General features: G+C 35.8%; 1 protein-coding gene across 2 annotated transcripts in view; it reads left to right on the plus strand.

Moving 5' to 3' along the window:
- cabp2a (calcium binding protein 2a) overlaps positions 1 to 13,008 on the plus strand; it is a 37,040-nt gene continuing 24,032 nt past the window's right edge. For both annotated transcript variants that reach the window (XR_015475887.1, XM_087236294.1), the window contains exons 1-2: positions 1 to 269; positions 2,706 to 2,894. Coding sequence is in view for 1 of the 2 variants with exons in the window: in XM_087236294.1 (XP_087092420.1) it covers positions 207 to 269; positions 2,706 to 2,894 (252 nt within the window). In the remaining variant the exon portion in view is untranslated. The remainder of the gene's footprint in view (positions 270 to 2,705; positions 2,895 to 13,008) is intronic.

The following is a 13,008-nucleotide window of genomic DNA, read 5'->3' on the forward strand; positions in this document are numbered from 1 at the left end:
ACACATGAATGAGTGAGAGATGGACAAAACAGATTGAGGCTGAATGAATGAGAGAGAGAGTGAGAGAGAGAGGAGGAGGAGCGACGGACATCCAGCGATGGAAACAGTGAATGTAATTCTGCAACAGAATCTAAAGAGATTTAGTGCGATACGGAAACACAGAGTTATAGGAAAGCATTGATGCTCATCAGTAATCATCGAGAACAATGTCAATGGAAGCAGGCAGCATGGAAACCATTGAGGTTCCTGAAGGCAACATTGTCAAAAAGGTACGTGAGCTGGGTCACTGGACAATGCGGGATTGACTGGGAATGCAGTATGTCAGAAAATAATGCTGGGTTGTATTAGTACAGTGTTGTGACAAATATAGACACACCCAACAATTGGGTTGAAAAAGTGTGATTGACAAATTAACCCAATGGTTGGGTGTATACAATGTTGGGTGAATACAATGCAGATTTTTTTTTTTTTTTTTTTGAGTGTACAGTAGGGTAGCTTCTCAATATAAACCCACTAAAGATGAATATTTTATATTTATATTATATTGATAACCAGAAATTGTAATTCATATATATATTCAACAATCATTTTACTACTACACCTATTTTGTATTATATTTTTCCTTGTAATAAAAATAACTTCCAACAAATACAGCAAAAACGTTTCATTTCATTTCATATAAGATTGTTTTATTTTAATTTATTTTAAAATGTGATTATTGTTGATTCAATGCTGAATTGCAAGCATTATGATTTCAGTCATCAATGTCACATGATCCTTCATTTGTGACACTGGATCACAAACATACGGGTCAATGTTTTTATTGAGGTTAATGGATCACCTCTAAGCTGAATAAATATTTATATTAATATGATAGGAGGTGTATTTGGCTGTGATACAACTATTTGATCATCTAAAATGTAAAGGTTCAAAATATCACATTATAATGCTAAAAACTCGTTTACTTTTGATTTACAATCATTTAAAGAGTGTTTGAACAGTCATGTTTTGTGAAACACAAAATGAAATGTTTTGAAAAATGTTCATGCTGTCACTGTTATGCACAGTTTAGTCTGTTTTGGTTTGGTTTTTATAGACTTTTCATAGACGTGGTTTTCATGTATCTTTCTCTTGTTACAATTCTCACCAGTCTTTAGTTACTATACTCTAAAAATGCTGAGCTGTTTCAAATATAGACATAGCAAAGGTTGTGTTCATTTTTGGTTTATTAAATATAAATAACTTTTTTAAATCATTATTTTTAGAAAGTTTTAACCTTTAATGGATAGAATGGTTCAGAGAATCGACAGAAAATAGTTGGGAGCAGAGAGGGAAAGGTCGGCAAAGGACCTCGAGCTAGGAACAGTGAGCACTAGGGCTATTGGCACAGACAAATATAAGTGACATTTTAACCCAAATGTTGGTTATGTCCAAAATTGTATGTTTAAAAACAGAATTCCTGGCCATTTTTTGGTGGCAGTAATGCTGTAAAATTTATAAGGGCAATTTAAATTAACAAATTTAATTGTGCTATAAAACTACAGCATAGTTGTAATCAACCCAGGCTCTTTCTACAAAAAACAAAGTCCTGTGGACGTTTCTGAAGACAAATGGCTGCATTTAATTTTTTAAACAAACGGTACGGGGCGGTATGACGCCATTCCTTTTTGCGCTTACCGGCTGACCGCTTACCTCTGTGTAGAGGGCTTCCCCGCTGCAACCAGTTTGTCCAGTTAGCTCATCGTGTACGTCAGCGGACTTGAGACGCAGAGAGGAGCTGACCATGACGATGACCTGGTTTGAGTCTGGGAGAGAGCGGTTCCAGAAATCAGGTAATACAAAAACAGAATCCAAAAAATACAAGTGAACAAGTAACAGTGTGAGACTGTAGTAAAGTCCGAAAACATGGTAAAAATCAGACGAGGGCGTTTCTTTTTTTGGATGGCTTTTGAAAATCCTTGGTTGGGTTTAGGTAAGAAAGAGAGTAGGCGGGTTAATTGGTAAAAATGTTTGGGTTTAGGGAAAAAGGAGGGTGGGTTAGCTGATTGGCCACACGCCCTGTCAATCATTCAGTCAGTCAGACAGACGGTTGTTCGACAGCGGCCTCCGATGGGTTTACGCGAGAACACTAGCAAGAGACATTTGAGATATGAAAAAGCACACACAGCGGCCTCTCGTGAATTCGCGAACACAAAAACTACAAAAATACATACCTCCCGGGACGTATTTCGTGGTCTCCAGAAACGTTTACAGGACTACGTTTTCAGAATGAGCCTGGGTTGGTTGTAATTATTAATTTACAGGGTGCTTGTAAATTTTTCTAGTAATACTGTAAAAATGGCCAGAAATACAGTAAAATTTACAAGTGCACTGTAAATTAATTATTAAAATTGTGCTATAAAACTACAGTATAAAACAACTACTACTATAGCTCACTTGTACATTTTACAGTATTACCGGCAACCAAAATTGTAAAATTTACAGCAATTTTTTTACAGTTACCATGGCAGTTAATGAACTGAACAATGCATTTTTTCAGGATCATATCAAAAATAGTAAATTTAACTATTTTTTAATCTAACCTATGATTAGATTTTTAAAAAACTACATAAAAAAGCTTTTGAATCGTTTCCCATTTGTGACAACTATATTCTCCATCTGTTCATATTTGACAGATGTGATACTAAAATGCTCTGTAAATGTAGGGGTCATTTAGGAAGAAGATCGAGAAGCTGAGGAGATGGAGCACCTCTTCTAGCGGCGGCAGCTTCAAACGGCCACCCAAAACCAAAATGCTCAGTCTGAACTCGCCCACTGACCCGGAGCCCGAGCCCCTAAGAGTGGAGACAGAGCGCAGGAAGCTCAGGCCCATCGTGGCATCTGTGTTTGGTCAGGTAAGAAGCGCTGAGTCGTGTAGACGTTATTGAATTATTTCAAACATTATGTGATGTGTTGAGCTTAGATTATTTGTAAGCTGCTGTGAAAGTTATGTTTTGGCTTTGACTTGGCATGGTTATTTAAGAATGCAATGAGTTATTTGAACAGAAGATCTCTCATCTATTCAAAAAAGGAGCTGCTGTGATTGTTAGCGAATCCTGGAGAACAGGTTACAGAGCTGTGGAATGCTTGATTCTGATTGGTTGATAAATGTTTAAAGAAAATATGGGTAAATCTATACATAGTTGAATAATAAGAGATCAGTATATGGAAATAGCCATACTGTGAGCCTCTAACAGCATTGTTTTCTCGTTCTCATGTAAATTCCATAAGTGTAAATCCCTGGTCGATAAAATGTGAGCAATCAGAACACAAAGCAGACTGTTGCGCAACCCATACCCTCATCATTTGCATATAAGCAATCAGGTGAACACAGACTTACATGTAGCTCTTAGATCATTATTATGCACTTGATAAGCCACAAGGTTTTCTAGTGAGACAACAATGATCATTTTCCTCCTTTAGCTATTTTTAAGCTTATATTTAATATACTATGTATGTGGGACTTTTACTTTGAAAACGAGAGACTCAGATTTTGTACTATGGATACATTATGATATGTTTGTCTCCTGCACATCAAAGCAGAGCTCATTAATATTCACAACACGATCCAAATAAGGTCAATTATGGACCATCGGATTCTAGGGGTGTTTTATGGAGTAACAAACAAGCATATAAAACCGTTTCTGGAGATTTTATTTTTATTTACCCAAGCCATATGCCTACTATTTAGATTTCAGAAAACAATTAAACATATTAAACCAATGCAGTATATTGCACCTTAAGTTTAAAGTATATTTGAAGATATATTTGATGTTTTGTAGAAATGCCCAAAACAATTATTTCTGGTGCTCCAAAGAAAGGTTCATAAGAGATCCATTAAATAATAAAAAAAAAAAACAATTTTCTACTGTAAGTAGCCTTTTTGGAATAAAATGTTAAACACTTACTGCCAAACACTGACAAAATGATACACCTCTATACATATGTAATTATGATGTAATTGCGGGTACATTGTACATCTCCTTGATAAACCTTCTTTTATTTTTCATTCATTAATTTTCTTTTCGACTTAGTCCCTTCACTAATCTAGGATCGCCACGAGGGAATAAAACGCCAACTTATCCAGCGCATGTTTTACGCAGTGGATGGCCTTCCATTCACAACCCATCTCTGGGAAACATCCATACACATTCATTCACTACGGACAATTTAGCCTACCCAATTAACCTGTACCGCATGTCTTTGGATTGTGAGGGAAACTGGAGCACCTGGAGGAAACCGATGCAAACTCACACACAGAAGCGCTAACCGGCCCAGCCGAGGCTAGAACCAGCGACCTTCCTGCTGTTAGGCGACAGCACTACCTACTGCGCTACTGCGTCGACTTCTTTTATTTTTCATAAACTAAAAAAACTTTAATTAAACAGTTTTGAATAACACACAGTATATAAAGTTACCTCTAAAAACAACGTTTGTATGCGTATTTAAGGTCATATTCTCATGACAAATATTCACTTAAAGACTCCCGCTATCTCTGCCTCCTGAACTTTACATTCAGCTTTAGTTGTCATGAAATAATCAGCTCTTTGTGTGTTTACTCAACTAAGTTAAATAAACATTTGCTGAAAACATCTGCATTATTTTCTGTATTATTTATCATTTTTAAATAATATTTATAATTATTCATCATTTCAGTCATTTAAAAAAATGCATTTTGTATCTGTCCACATATTCTGCTCAACTAATTTTGCATTGGTTTTAGAAAGGCATTAAGGCATCTTTAAAGCACAGGTAAAAAAAAGCATGCTACTTCAATTAATGTCACTTCCTCTTCCTATTGATGCATTTCATTATTCTTCTCTCAGTAATTTGTACAAAATGTTTTGAGATAAACAAATAGTAGATTATACCATTTTTAACTTAGATTTTTTTTTCCAAAAGTTGAAAAAAATGCGATACATACAGATGAAGCCAGAATTATTAAACCCCCTATATATTTTTTTCTTTTTTTAAATGTTTCCCAAATTATGTTTAACAGAGCAAGGAAATTTTCACAGTATGTCTGATAATAAAAAAAGTCTTATTTGTCTTATTTTGGCAAGAATAAAAGCAGTTTTTTAATTTTTTAAAAAACATTTTAAGGTCAAAGTTATTAGCGCTTTTAAGCAATATATTTTTCAACAGTCTACAGAAAAAACTATCATTACACAATAACTTGCCTAATTACCCTAACCTGCCTAGTTAACTAAATTAACCTAGTTAAGCCTTTAAATGTCACTTTAAGCCGTATAGAAGTGTCTTTATACTTAATAACTAGTAAAATACTATGTACTGTCATCATGGCAAAGATTAAATAAATCAGTTATTAGAAATGCGTTATTAAAACTGTTATGTTTAGAAATGTGTTGAAAAAAATCTGCTCTCTGTTAAACAGAAATTGGGGAAAAAAACTGTATGCAAAAATAAATAAAAATAATAATAGTAATAAAATAATGATAATAAAAATAAAAAAAGGGCTAAAAAGAGGTTATCATCCTGAGCTAAAGCACAAAAGGTTGTAAAATATCAACTCTGTTATTCTCAACTCTGTTTTGTTATACAATATTTATTGAATATCATTAAAGTTCAAGGAAAATGCTTGGAATGTACCTGCAATTCTGGAACAAGACATTCTATAAATATTGTCTCATTCACTAAAAACTGTAAATAATTCATATTCTTTTTTTATTTCACCTAATTCACAACATGTTTATATAGACACATTTGTCCTTAAGCACTTTTGAGTGTTTATCAATTTGAAGTATTTAAATACGTGCCCATGTGAGCAAGGTCATGCCCAAACCCATCTCCATAAAAGGTCTTTCCACACAGCCCATCTTGTCTTTCCTCACTCTCATCAGTGTAGACCATGTGTGCATTCAGCATAAATGTGCTTTCAGTTTTGTTTTTCGCTTTGTTCATTCATTTAAACAATGGATTTGTGGTTGTGGTCAGACAATTGTAGGCTATTGATTTACATTACTAATTGACAGCTAAAATGTGCATGGTCAGAAGAAAGAATATTAATGTTTGTTTGAATAAGAACTTACCCTGCTGTTCGACACCACATCACTGGAGTTCACTGCAGCTTTTTTCTCCAAAATCTGTAATGAAACACAGAATTTATTTATTTACAGGCCCATGCACACACACTTTCCAGTACACCATTCATTCATTCTTAAACCCTTTCACACAACAGTAATCATAATAATCATTTTCCTACATACTCTCTGCTTTCAGGGGATTATGGGCTGTGCTGGTGGAAAAGGTGCAAGTGTGTTAGGTATTATCTACAATGCACCACACCTCATTCAGCTTGTGTTTGCTAAAATAATGAATGCACTGCATGCAAAACTAGCACAGCTTTTCAGTAAATCCCCTAACAGTATTTGACTTCTCACTCTTCAACTACTAAGCTGGAGAGGCAAAAAAAAAACCAGGCATGAAGACACGTTTTGACAAACACACTAATTTCAGAACTTCATTAACCCTGGCAACATCTACATTGTAGATAAAACATTTTTAAAAATCCTAATAATACTTTTTTATCATTATTTTCTCAGAGTTTTCACCTTTAAATAATAGGACAGTAGGAAAGTCTAGACAGGACAATGTGGGGAGCAGAGAGAAGGGAAGGATCAGCATGGCACCTTGAGGTGGGAATTGAACATACCTGTCAACCGTCCCGTTTTCCAACGATTCTCCTGTATTTTACAATTTTATATTCCGCTATCATCCCGTAAAGGTAATTTTCCCATATGTCTCCCGTATTTCAATCTTTCTATGAAGGGTGGCAATAAACATTAAAGAGCTGATCCTCCCTAAACGCAACCCACTGCCGAACGCTTCTTGCTCTTAACTGTGAATCTGTTCTGTGCTTTTATTTTATTTAGGCATGAAAGCACTTTAAAATAAATATAAAATGGCGGGATTCCCTTCCTTTCCATTACAGGTGTCGTTGCCCTTTCTACGCAATCCTTAAAACAGTCAGTTCATGTAGCGTTGACAGTTAGTCACGCACCATAGTGATAAATAGACACTGTTTCTAGATTCTGTTCACGCAATTTGAAGTGGAGCGAAAGTGGACACTCTGGGTTTTGAGTGCGTGTTTAAACAGACATACACACATAATAAAAAAATAAATAAAAATAATAATAATAATAGGTAACACTTTATTTTGAGGGTCCATTTGTTGAATTTAAGTTAAATTGCATGTACATGCCAACTAATTCTCATTAGATTATAAGTAGACTGTTGGGTTGGGGACAGTATGAGTGGACATGCACTTACAAAGTGTCTTATAGTCAGTTAAATGTCTGTTGAAGAAGCAGTATCAACAGATATTAAGCAGACAGTCTACTAATACTCAAATGGACCATCAAAATAAATGTTGACAGGAATGGTCACTGTGAGCACTGTGAGTGCCATGTGTCGACGCACTACGCCATTTAAGTCAGATGATTGTCATTTATTCATTCGTTCATTTTCTTTTCGGCTTAGTCCTTTATTGAGCTGTGGTCGTCAGAGCGGAATGAACAGCCAACTTATCCAGCATATGTTCCAGCTGCAACCCTTCACTGGGAACCACCCACACACTCTCATTACCACACATACACCATGGACATTTTAGCCTACCCAATTCACCTGTAAGGCATGTCTTGTGGGGGAAACCGGAGCATCCGGAGGAAACCCACACAAACACAGGGAGAAAATGCAAACTCCACAGAGGAGCGCCAACTGACCCATCCGAGGCTCGAACCAGTGACCTTCTTGCTGTTAGGCGACACCACTACCTACTGCGCAACCGCGTTACCCTGACTGTCATTTAGTTTTTGTTAAATGCATTTGAATTGTACTTCATCCCCCTGAAACCTGATAAATGATGAAGAGCAAAATAAAAGCGTCTTCTGGCATGTGTCAGAATCCATTAACAATATATTGTCTTATGCTGAAAAAAAGATTCACTGGATTCACAAAATGTTTTAAGGTATGTTGTTGCAAACCCTTTATAAGGGCTGAATTTAAACAAATAAATTAAGTAGAACATACTCCATTTAATTTGTTCGTTTAAATTCAGCCCACGTACCTTAAAAGAATTTAGTAAATCCAATGAATCATTATTTTTCAGTGTAGGTTAAACTTGCTCAGAAAAACGTAACTCGGATCATAAACTAGTTTAGAGAGCAGGGACTGAATCTTGCATATCATATCATTCAATCAAAGGAAAACAGCACCACTGAGAGAGGGCGGGTGGGAGAAGAGAGTGAGGGATGAAAGACAAAGAATGAGAGAGATTGATTGAGAAAGAGAGGATTATAGGGATGAGATTAACGACTCAAGAGATCAGATGTAAAAACCGATTCACTCGTCAGAGCTGTAACCCATAGTCTGTGCGTTCATGACATATAGGTGAAAGATGTGGCATGTGAAGTCATTTCCTGAGCCTTTCCCAATCTCTTCACCTCGTCATTTCCTTATTGGCGTAAAATAACCTATAAAACATACTGATTCACTGACAAATCATTCGCTGTAAAAGCACACATTATGGCATCACCTTCTTCATATACCCATACATTAGCAAATTATTAATTCATTGCAAATTGAAAAGTATGAAATCCCAGAACTCGCCCACATTTGTGGTTTGTCAGTTTTCCACCACACCAAACAATTTTGCCACAAACAGTTGAACTCTTAGTAAATTTTATTTAATGTGTAAAAAATGTGCACCAATGAGTCTAATATGTAGAGGTGGGAATATTAGCCCCTTTCACACGTTGTATATGTGAACAGGTCCTTTTTGAAAATACCGGTAAATTCGTTCTGGCTATTTTCCGGAAAGAGAAGTTGTAACATTACCGGCAATTTGCCGGAATGCTGCGCTGTGTGAATGCAGAAGGAAGATTGCCGTAATAAGCGCGTGCACGTCTAGAACGTGCTGACGTGAGACGTCTGCTTTAGCCAATCACAACAGTCAGACGCATTTACGTCCGCGCGGTTTGTGAGAATAAAAGCCTTTGAATATTTTTCCAGACACATTTAGCTGCTAGAAGTTAGTCAGATCACGTTTTTATGTTCTTCTTAATGCCAACTGTGTAAATAATTATTGATGAGATGCTTATGATAAGCCGTTGTTTGTTTACCTTCAAGCTTTGCGTGTGCCTGTGAAACAGCCTGTGAGCGCCAGCACACGCACATATTATGAACATCCTGACATGCGAAAGTGATCCTGCGAAAGTTGTTCACAATATTGATCCTCCACAGAGTTTGTAATTTTGTCAAATGTTTACAAATACAAGCGCAGCCGTTTAAAGCTCATTTGTGGTGAATGATGTCAGAATTTACCGGTATTTTGGAATGGATGTGTGAATGCTCTTTTCCGGAAAATTTCCGTAACGTCCTCGCCTGTGTGAACAGCGCTTTTTTGAATATACCGGTAAAGTCATTCCGGAAATTTTCCAGATATTTACCGGTATCACTGTGTGAAAGGGGCTATTGTCGATATAGTATTACGACATGATAAGATACGATGCGATAGGATACAATACAATTTTAGTGCGATTGTAAATATATTGCTACATTTTTAACTTAAGATTACATCCCCAAAGGAAAGCTGTGGCAAAATGAGATTGTCAAACAGAAAAATTGATCAACGTTAATGAAAATCCTTCATAAACCTTTTCGTGAAGCCACCAATTTATTTACACATCTGACATACATCGTTCTCCGTGAGAAGCAGCACCACAGCACATCACGTTGCTTTATATTTTATATGTATATTATATTTATACACAGAATAAAAACTATGTTTAGAACTTTATTAGATGTGGCACGATGCGGTTGAGCTTTTCGACTGGTGTGTGAAACCCTTTGATTCCTTATGCATGTGATAGTAATAGTGCGGACACGTGTACCAGCTCTGCTACTCGCCCCTCCAGTGTATTTACGTTGCTTTCTTGGTGTTGTCATGCTGGATATTTTTCTGTCAGATTCTGAACTTAGAGGAAACGACACAAGTCTAAGAAGGCAGAGCTCCAGAACACACCCTCTGACTGTGTAATCATCACGGACCAATAAAAGCTCAAAGGTGTTTAGGAGTAAAATGAATTCAGTGGGCTGTTTCAAACTTTTAATTTGGCCAGATTTTGTTGGAAATTACATTTAAGTCCTTTTTTCGATTTCATTTGAAATATACTGAGTCCTGAATTTATTTAACTAACTAGTATATTAATATATTGGACATCTATCTATATGGGCGCCGGTGTAATGATAGTATTGCTGCGGGAATATTGTGATACTATGCTGGAAAGATTGTTCCCCCTACCGTTAATAATTTGTACACTGGACTCGAAAGTTTTTCTGACCATCATCACACATCTCTCTACTGACTTCATTGGATCCTGGTGCCATCACTTCTACTGGGATACAGCAAACGCATTCACTCCTGTCCACATATTGTAAACAAAAATGGCGCTTCCTGGTCCAAGAAATCTTCTTACACTTACTACAAAGTTTAGTTCTGACACTTACATATACACTTTCTATAGTGGAAAGGGGCACTTGGGCACTTTAGTTTGCAGCAGCATGTGAGGCACATTAGCCTACGTTTTTGTAAAAACGGACTTCAAATACATTTTACTGCACTTTCTGGGTAGAATGAAATGTATGGGGCAGTATGACCCCAACAAACCTCTTGTTCCTTTTCACACTAATGATATTTATGGGGAAATATTATCAACAAATAAAAGATTATAAATTAGGACTCGTAACTGTAAATTCACAGTACAGTTACAAGCTTTTCGCCACATTATATCGTCATGATAACGTGATATATCCCTTCAGTGATTTCCTTAAGATAAAAACTAAAAAATAAACCAACTGGAATAACTACACCAATCGCAATCCTCGATCTTATTTGAAGTAAGAGATTGTGATGACATATGATGACTTGTGCAGGTGCTGTAGTGCTGTCCCATTTCTTGGTAGTAAATCACTCTGTTTGAAGCGCCAAGGGGAAGGGGTAGGGGTACAAAAATAGAATAGGGATTGGGCCAAAGTCTGCCACTTGAACAAAGAGTGAATGTGTTTATGTGTACAATGAAGACTCCAAGCGAAGTTATTTTACATTTGATGATTGAACTTCTGTTACCTCAATACCCCACCAAAAACCCTAAAGTGCTGTTTATTTAATTTCTATTATTGTGCTATTGTTTTTAGCTGTGCTTTAATTAGTTATAATATGTGTTTTATGCAGATGAAATTACCTACAAAGTCCCAAGCAAAGGAAAATTAAGATTTCTTCACAAATAGTTACTTAAGGTATCTTGTGAATTTATATTCATATCGCAATATTATATTCATATACAGAAAAAGAAAATATTGTAATGCTCATTTTTTTTCCAATACCGTGCAGCCCTATTACAAATGATAAAACACAAAATAAGTACCACAAAGCAAGTTGACAGTGTCTATTATTTATAATTGAATACGTTTGCCTTATCTATCTATATCCATATGGACAACTTTTCCATATGGACAACTTTTCCAGCATGGTCAGTTTGCTCAATAGCTCACCTTGTACGGTTTCATTGAGAAGCTTCACTCTGTAAACAGCTGTAATTTTCAAAGAATGATTATCATTATCGTCCGATTCCATTGATTTGGATGGTAAAACTAATTTTTGCATAGTTTATAAGTGAACTACAGCTTTTTTTAGTAGCAAATGCTGCTCCATGTGAAATCATCTGCTGGAGGTTTATAGAATCTGCTTTACTGACAAAATGCGCATGAAAATCACCTTTGTTTTTTTTCTCAGAAAAAAAAAACGAGTTGAATCAATATCATTCAGTTTTGATTATTTGAATACCACATCATTTTGGAAACGATCATATGGAATTGAAATGCTTTTGTAATCTGTAAGTCATTTCCATCAAGCTGTAATTTTAGCCAAAAAATAAAACTGTGAAAAATGTTAACTATTACTGATGTGAAATCTGTATGTAACACATGCTGACAACTGTAAGAGTTAATCGTGTCTCCTCTTTGATTCTGTGTCTTCATACTGCTCTTCTCATGCTTTGGCCTTAATCCATCGGCAGCCCACCGATATACAGCAGACAACCCAAATCTCCTCTATAGCACACACATACACGTAAACACCAGAAGCTGTTTGAATCAACAGGAACAAGACGCTCTACATTTCACCGACTGTAGGTCAGTTGTCTGGCTGTTTTACAATAGAATAATTTAATCCACCAATCAGAGGCCACGTCTACATGGGTAACCAAATTAGGAGACGCTCTCTGCAACATAGCCATCTACTTCTTTAATATAGAAAAAACAATTATGACTGATGAATCAGTGCAACACATAAGCAGATATTCAGATAAAAGTCAGTGGGGTCCAGTGTTGCTTTGGATGCCATTTGCTTTTATTGTTTGAACAAAAATATTTTTTGAGTGTCACAGAAGAAATAAAATAATAAAGGTTTGGACTGACATAAGGATGATTTTTTTTTCACAACTCTTACTGTTGAACAAACTGCCCTTGATAATGTATATATGACGTTTTACTGTCACAGTTTAGTGCTTAATATAAGATTAAAATTTGCAAGTGTGAGTAAATGAGATGTACGAAAAGTGGATGTTAGTATTTTAATGTAGTAATAAATGTCTCAAATTTCTTGCATTTATGCGCATATTATTAACACTTATATGATTAGACTAGAGCTTTCTGCAACTGCATTTAACACATTTCTAAAATAGCTTTTGGCTTTTTAAATTTAATTGATAAATGAAAGTAAAGGCTGCTGTTGGATGCGTTTACGGTTAATTCACAAGCATTTCATCTTCCCTACTCTAGTCATTTACTAACAGAACATTTATTTATAGAACACTTAACAATTTTGTTTTTAACTCAGAGACTCATTCTCATGATCATACGACTGGAACACTTGCTTTATATGGTATTGCA

The sequence above is a fragment of the Danio rerio genome, chromosome 1 (assembly GCF_052040795.2).
Source record: "Danio rerio strain M-AB ecotype USA chromosome 1, GRCz13ab, whole genome shotgun sequence".
Lineage (NCBI taxonomy): Eukaryota > Metazoa > Chordata > Actinopteri > Cypriniformes > Danionidae > Danio > Danio rerio.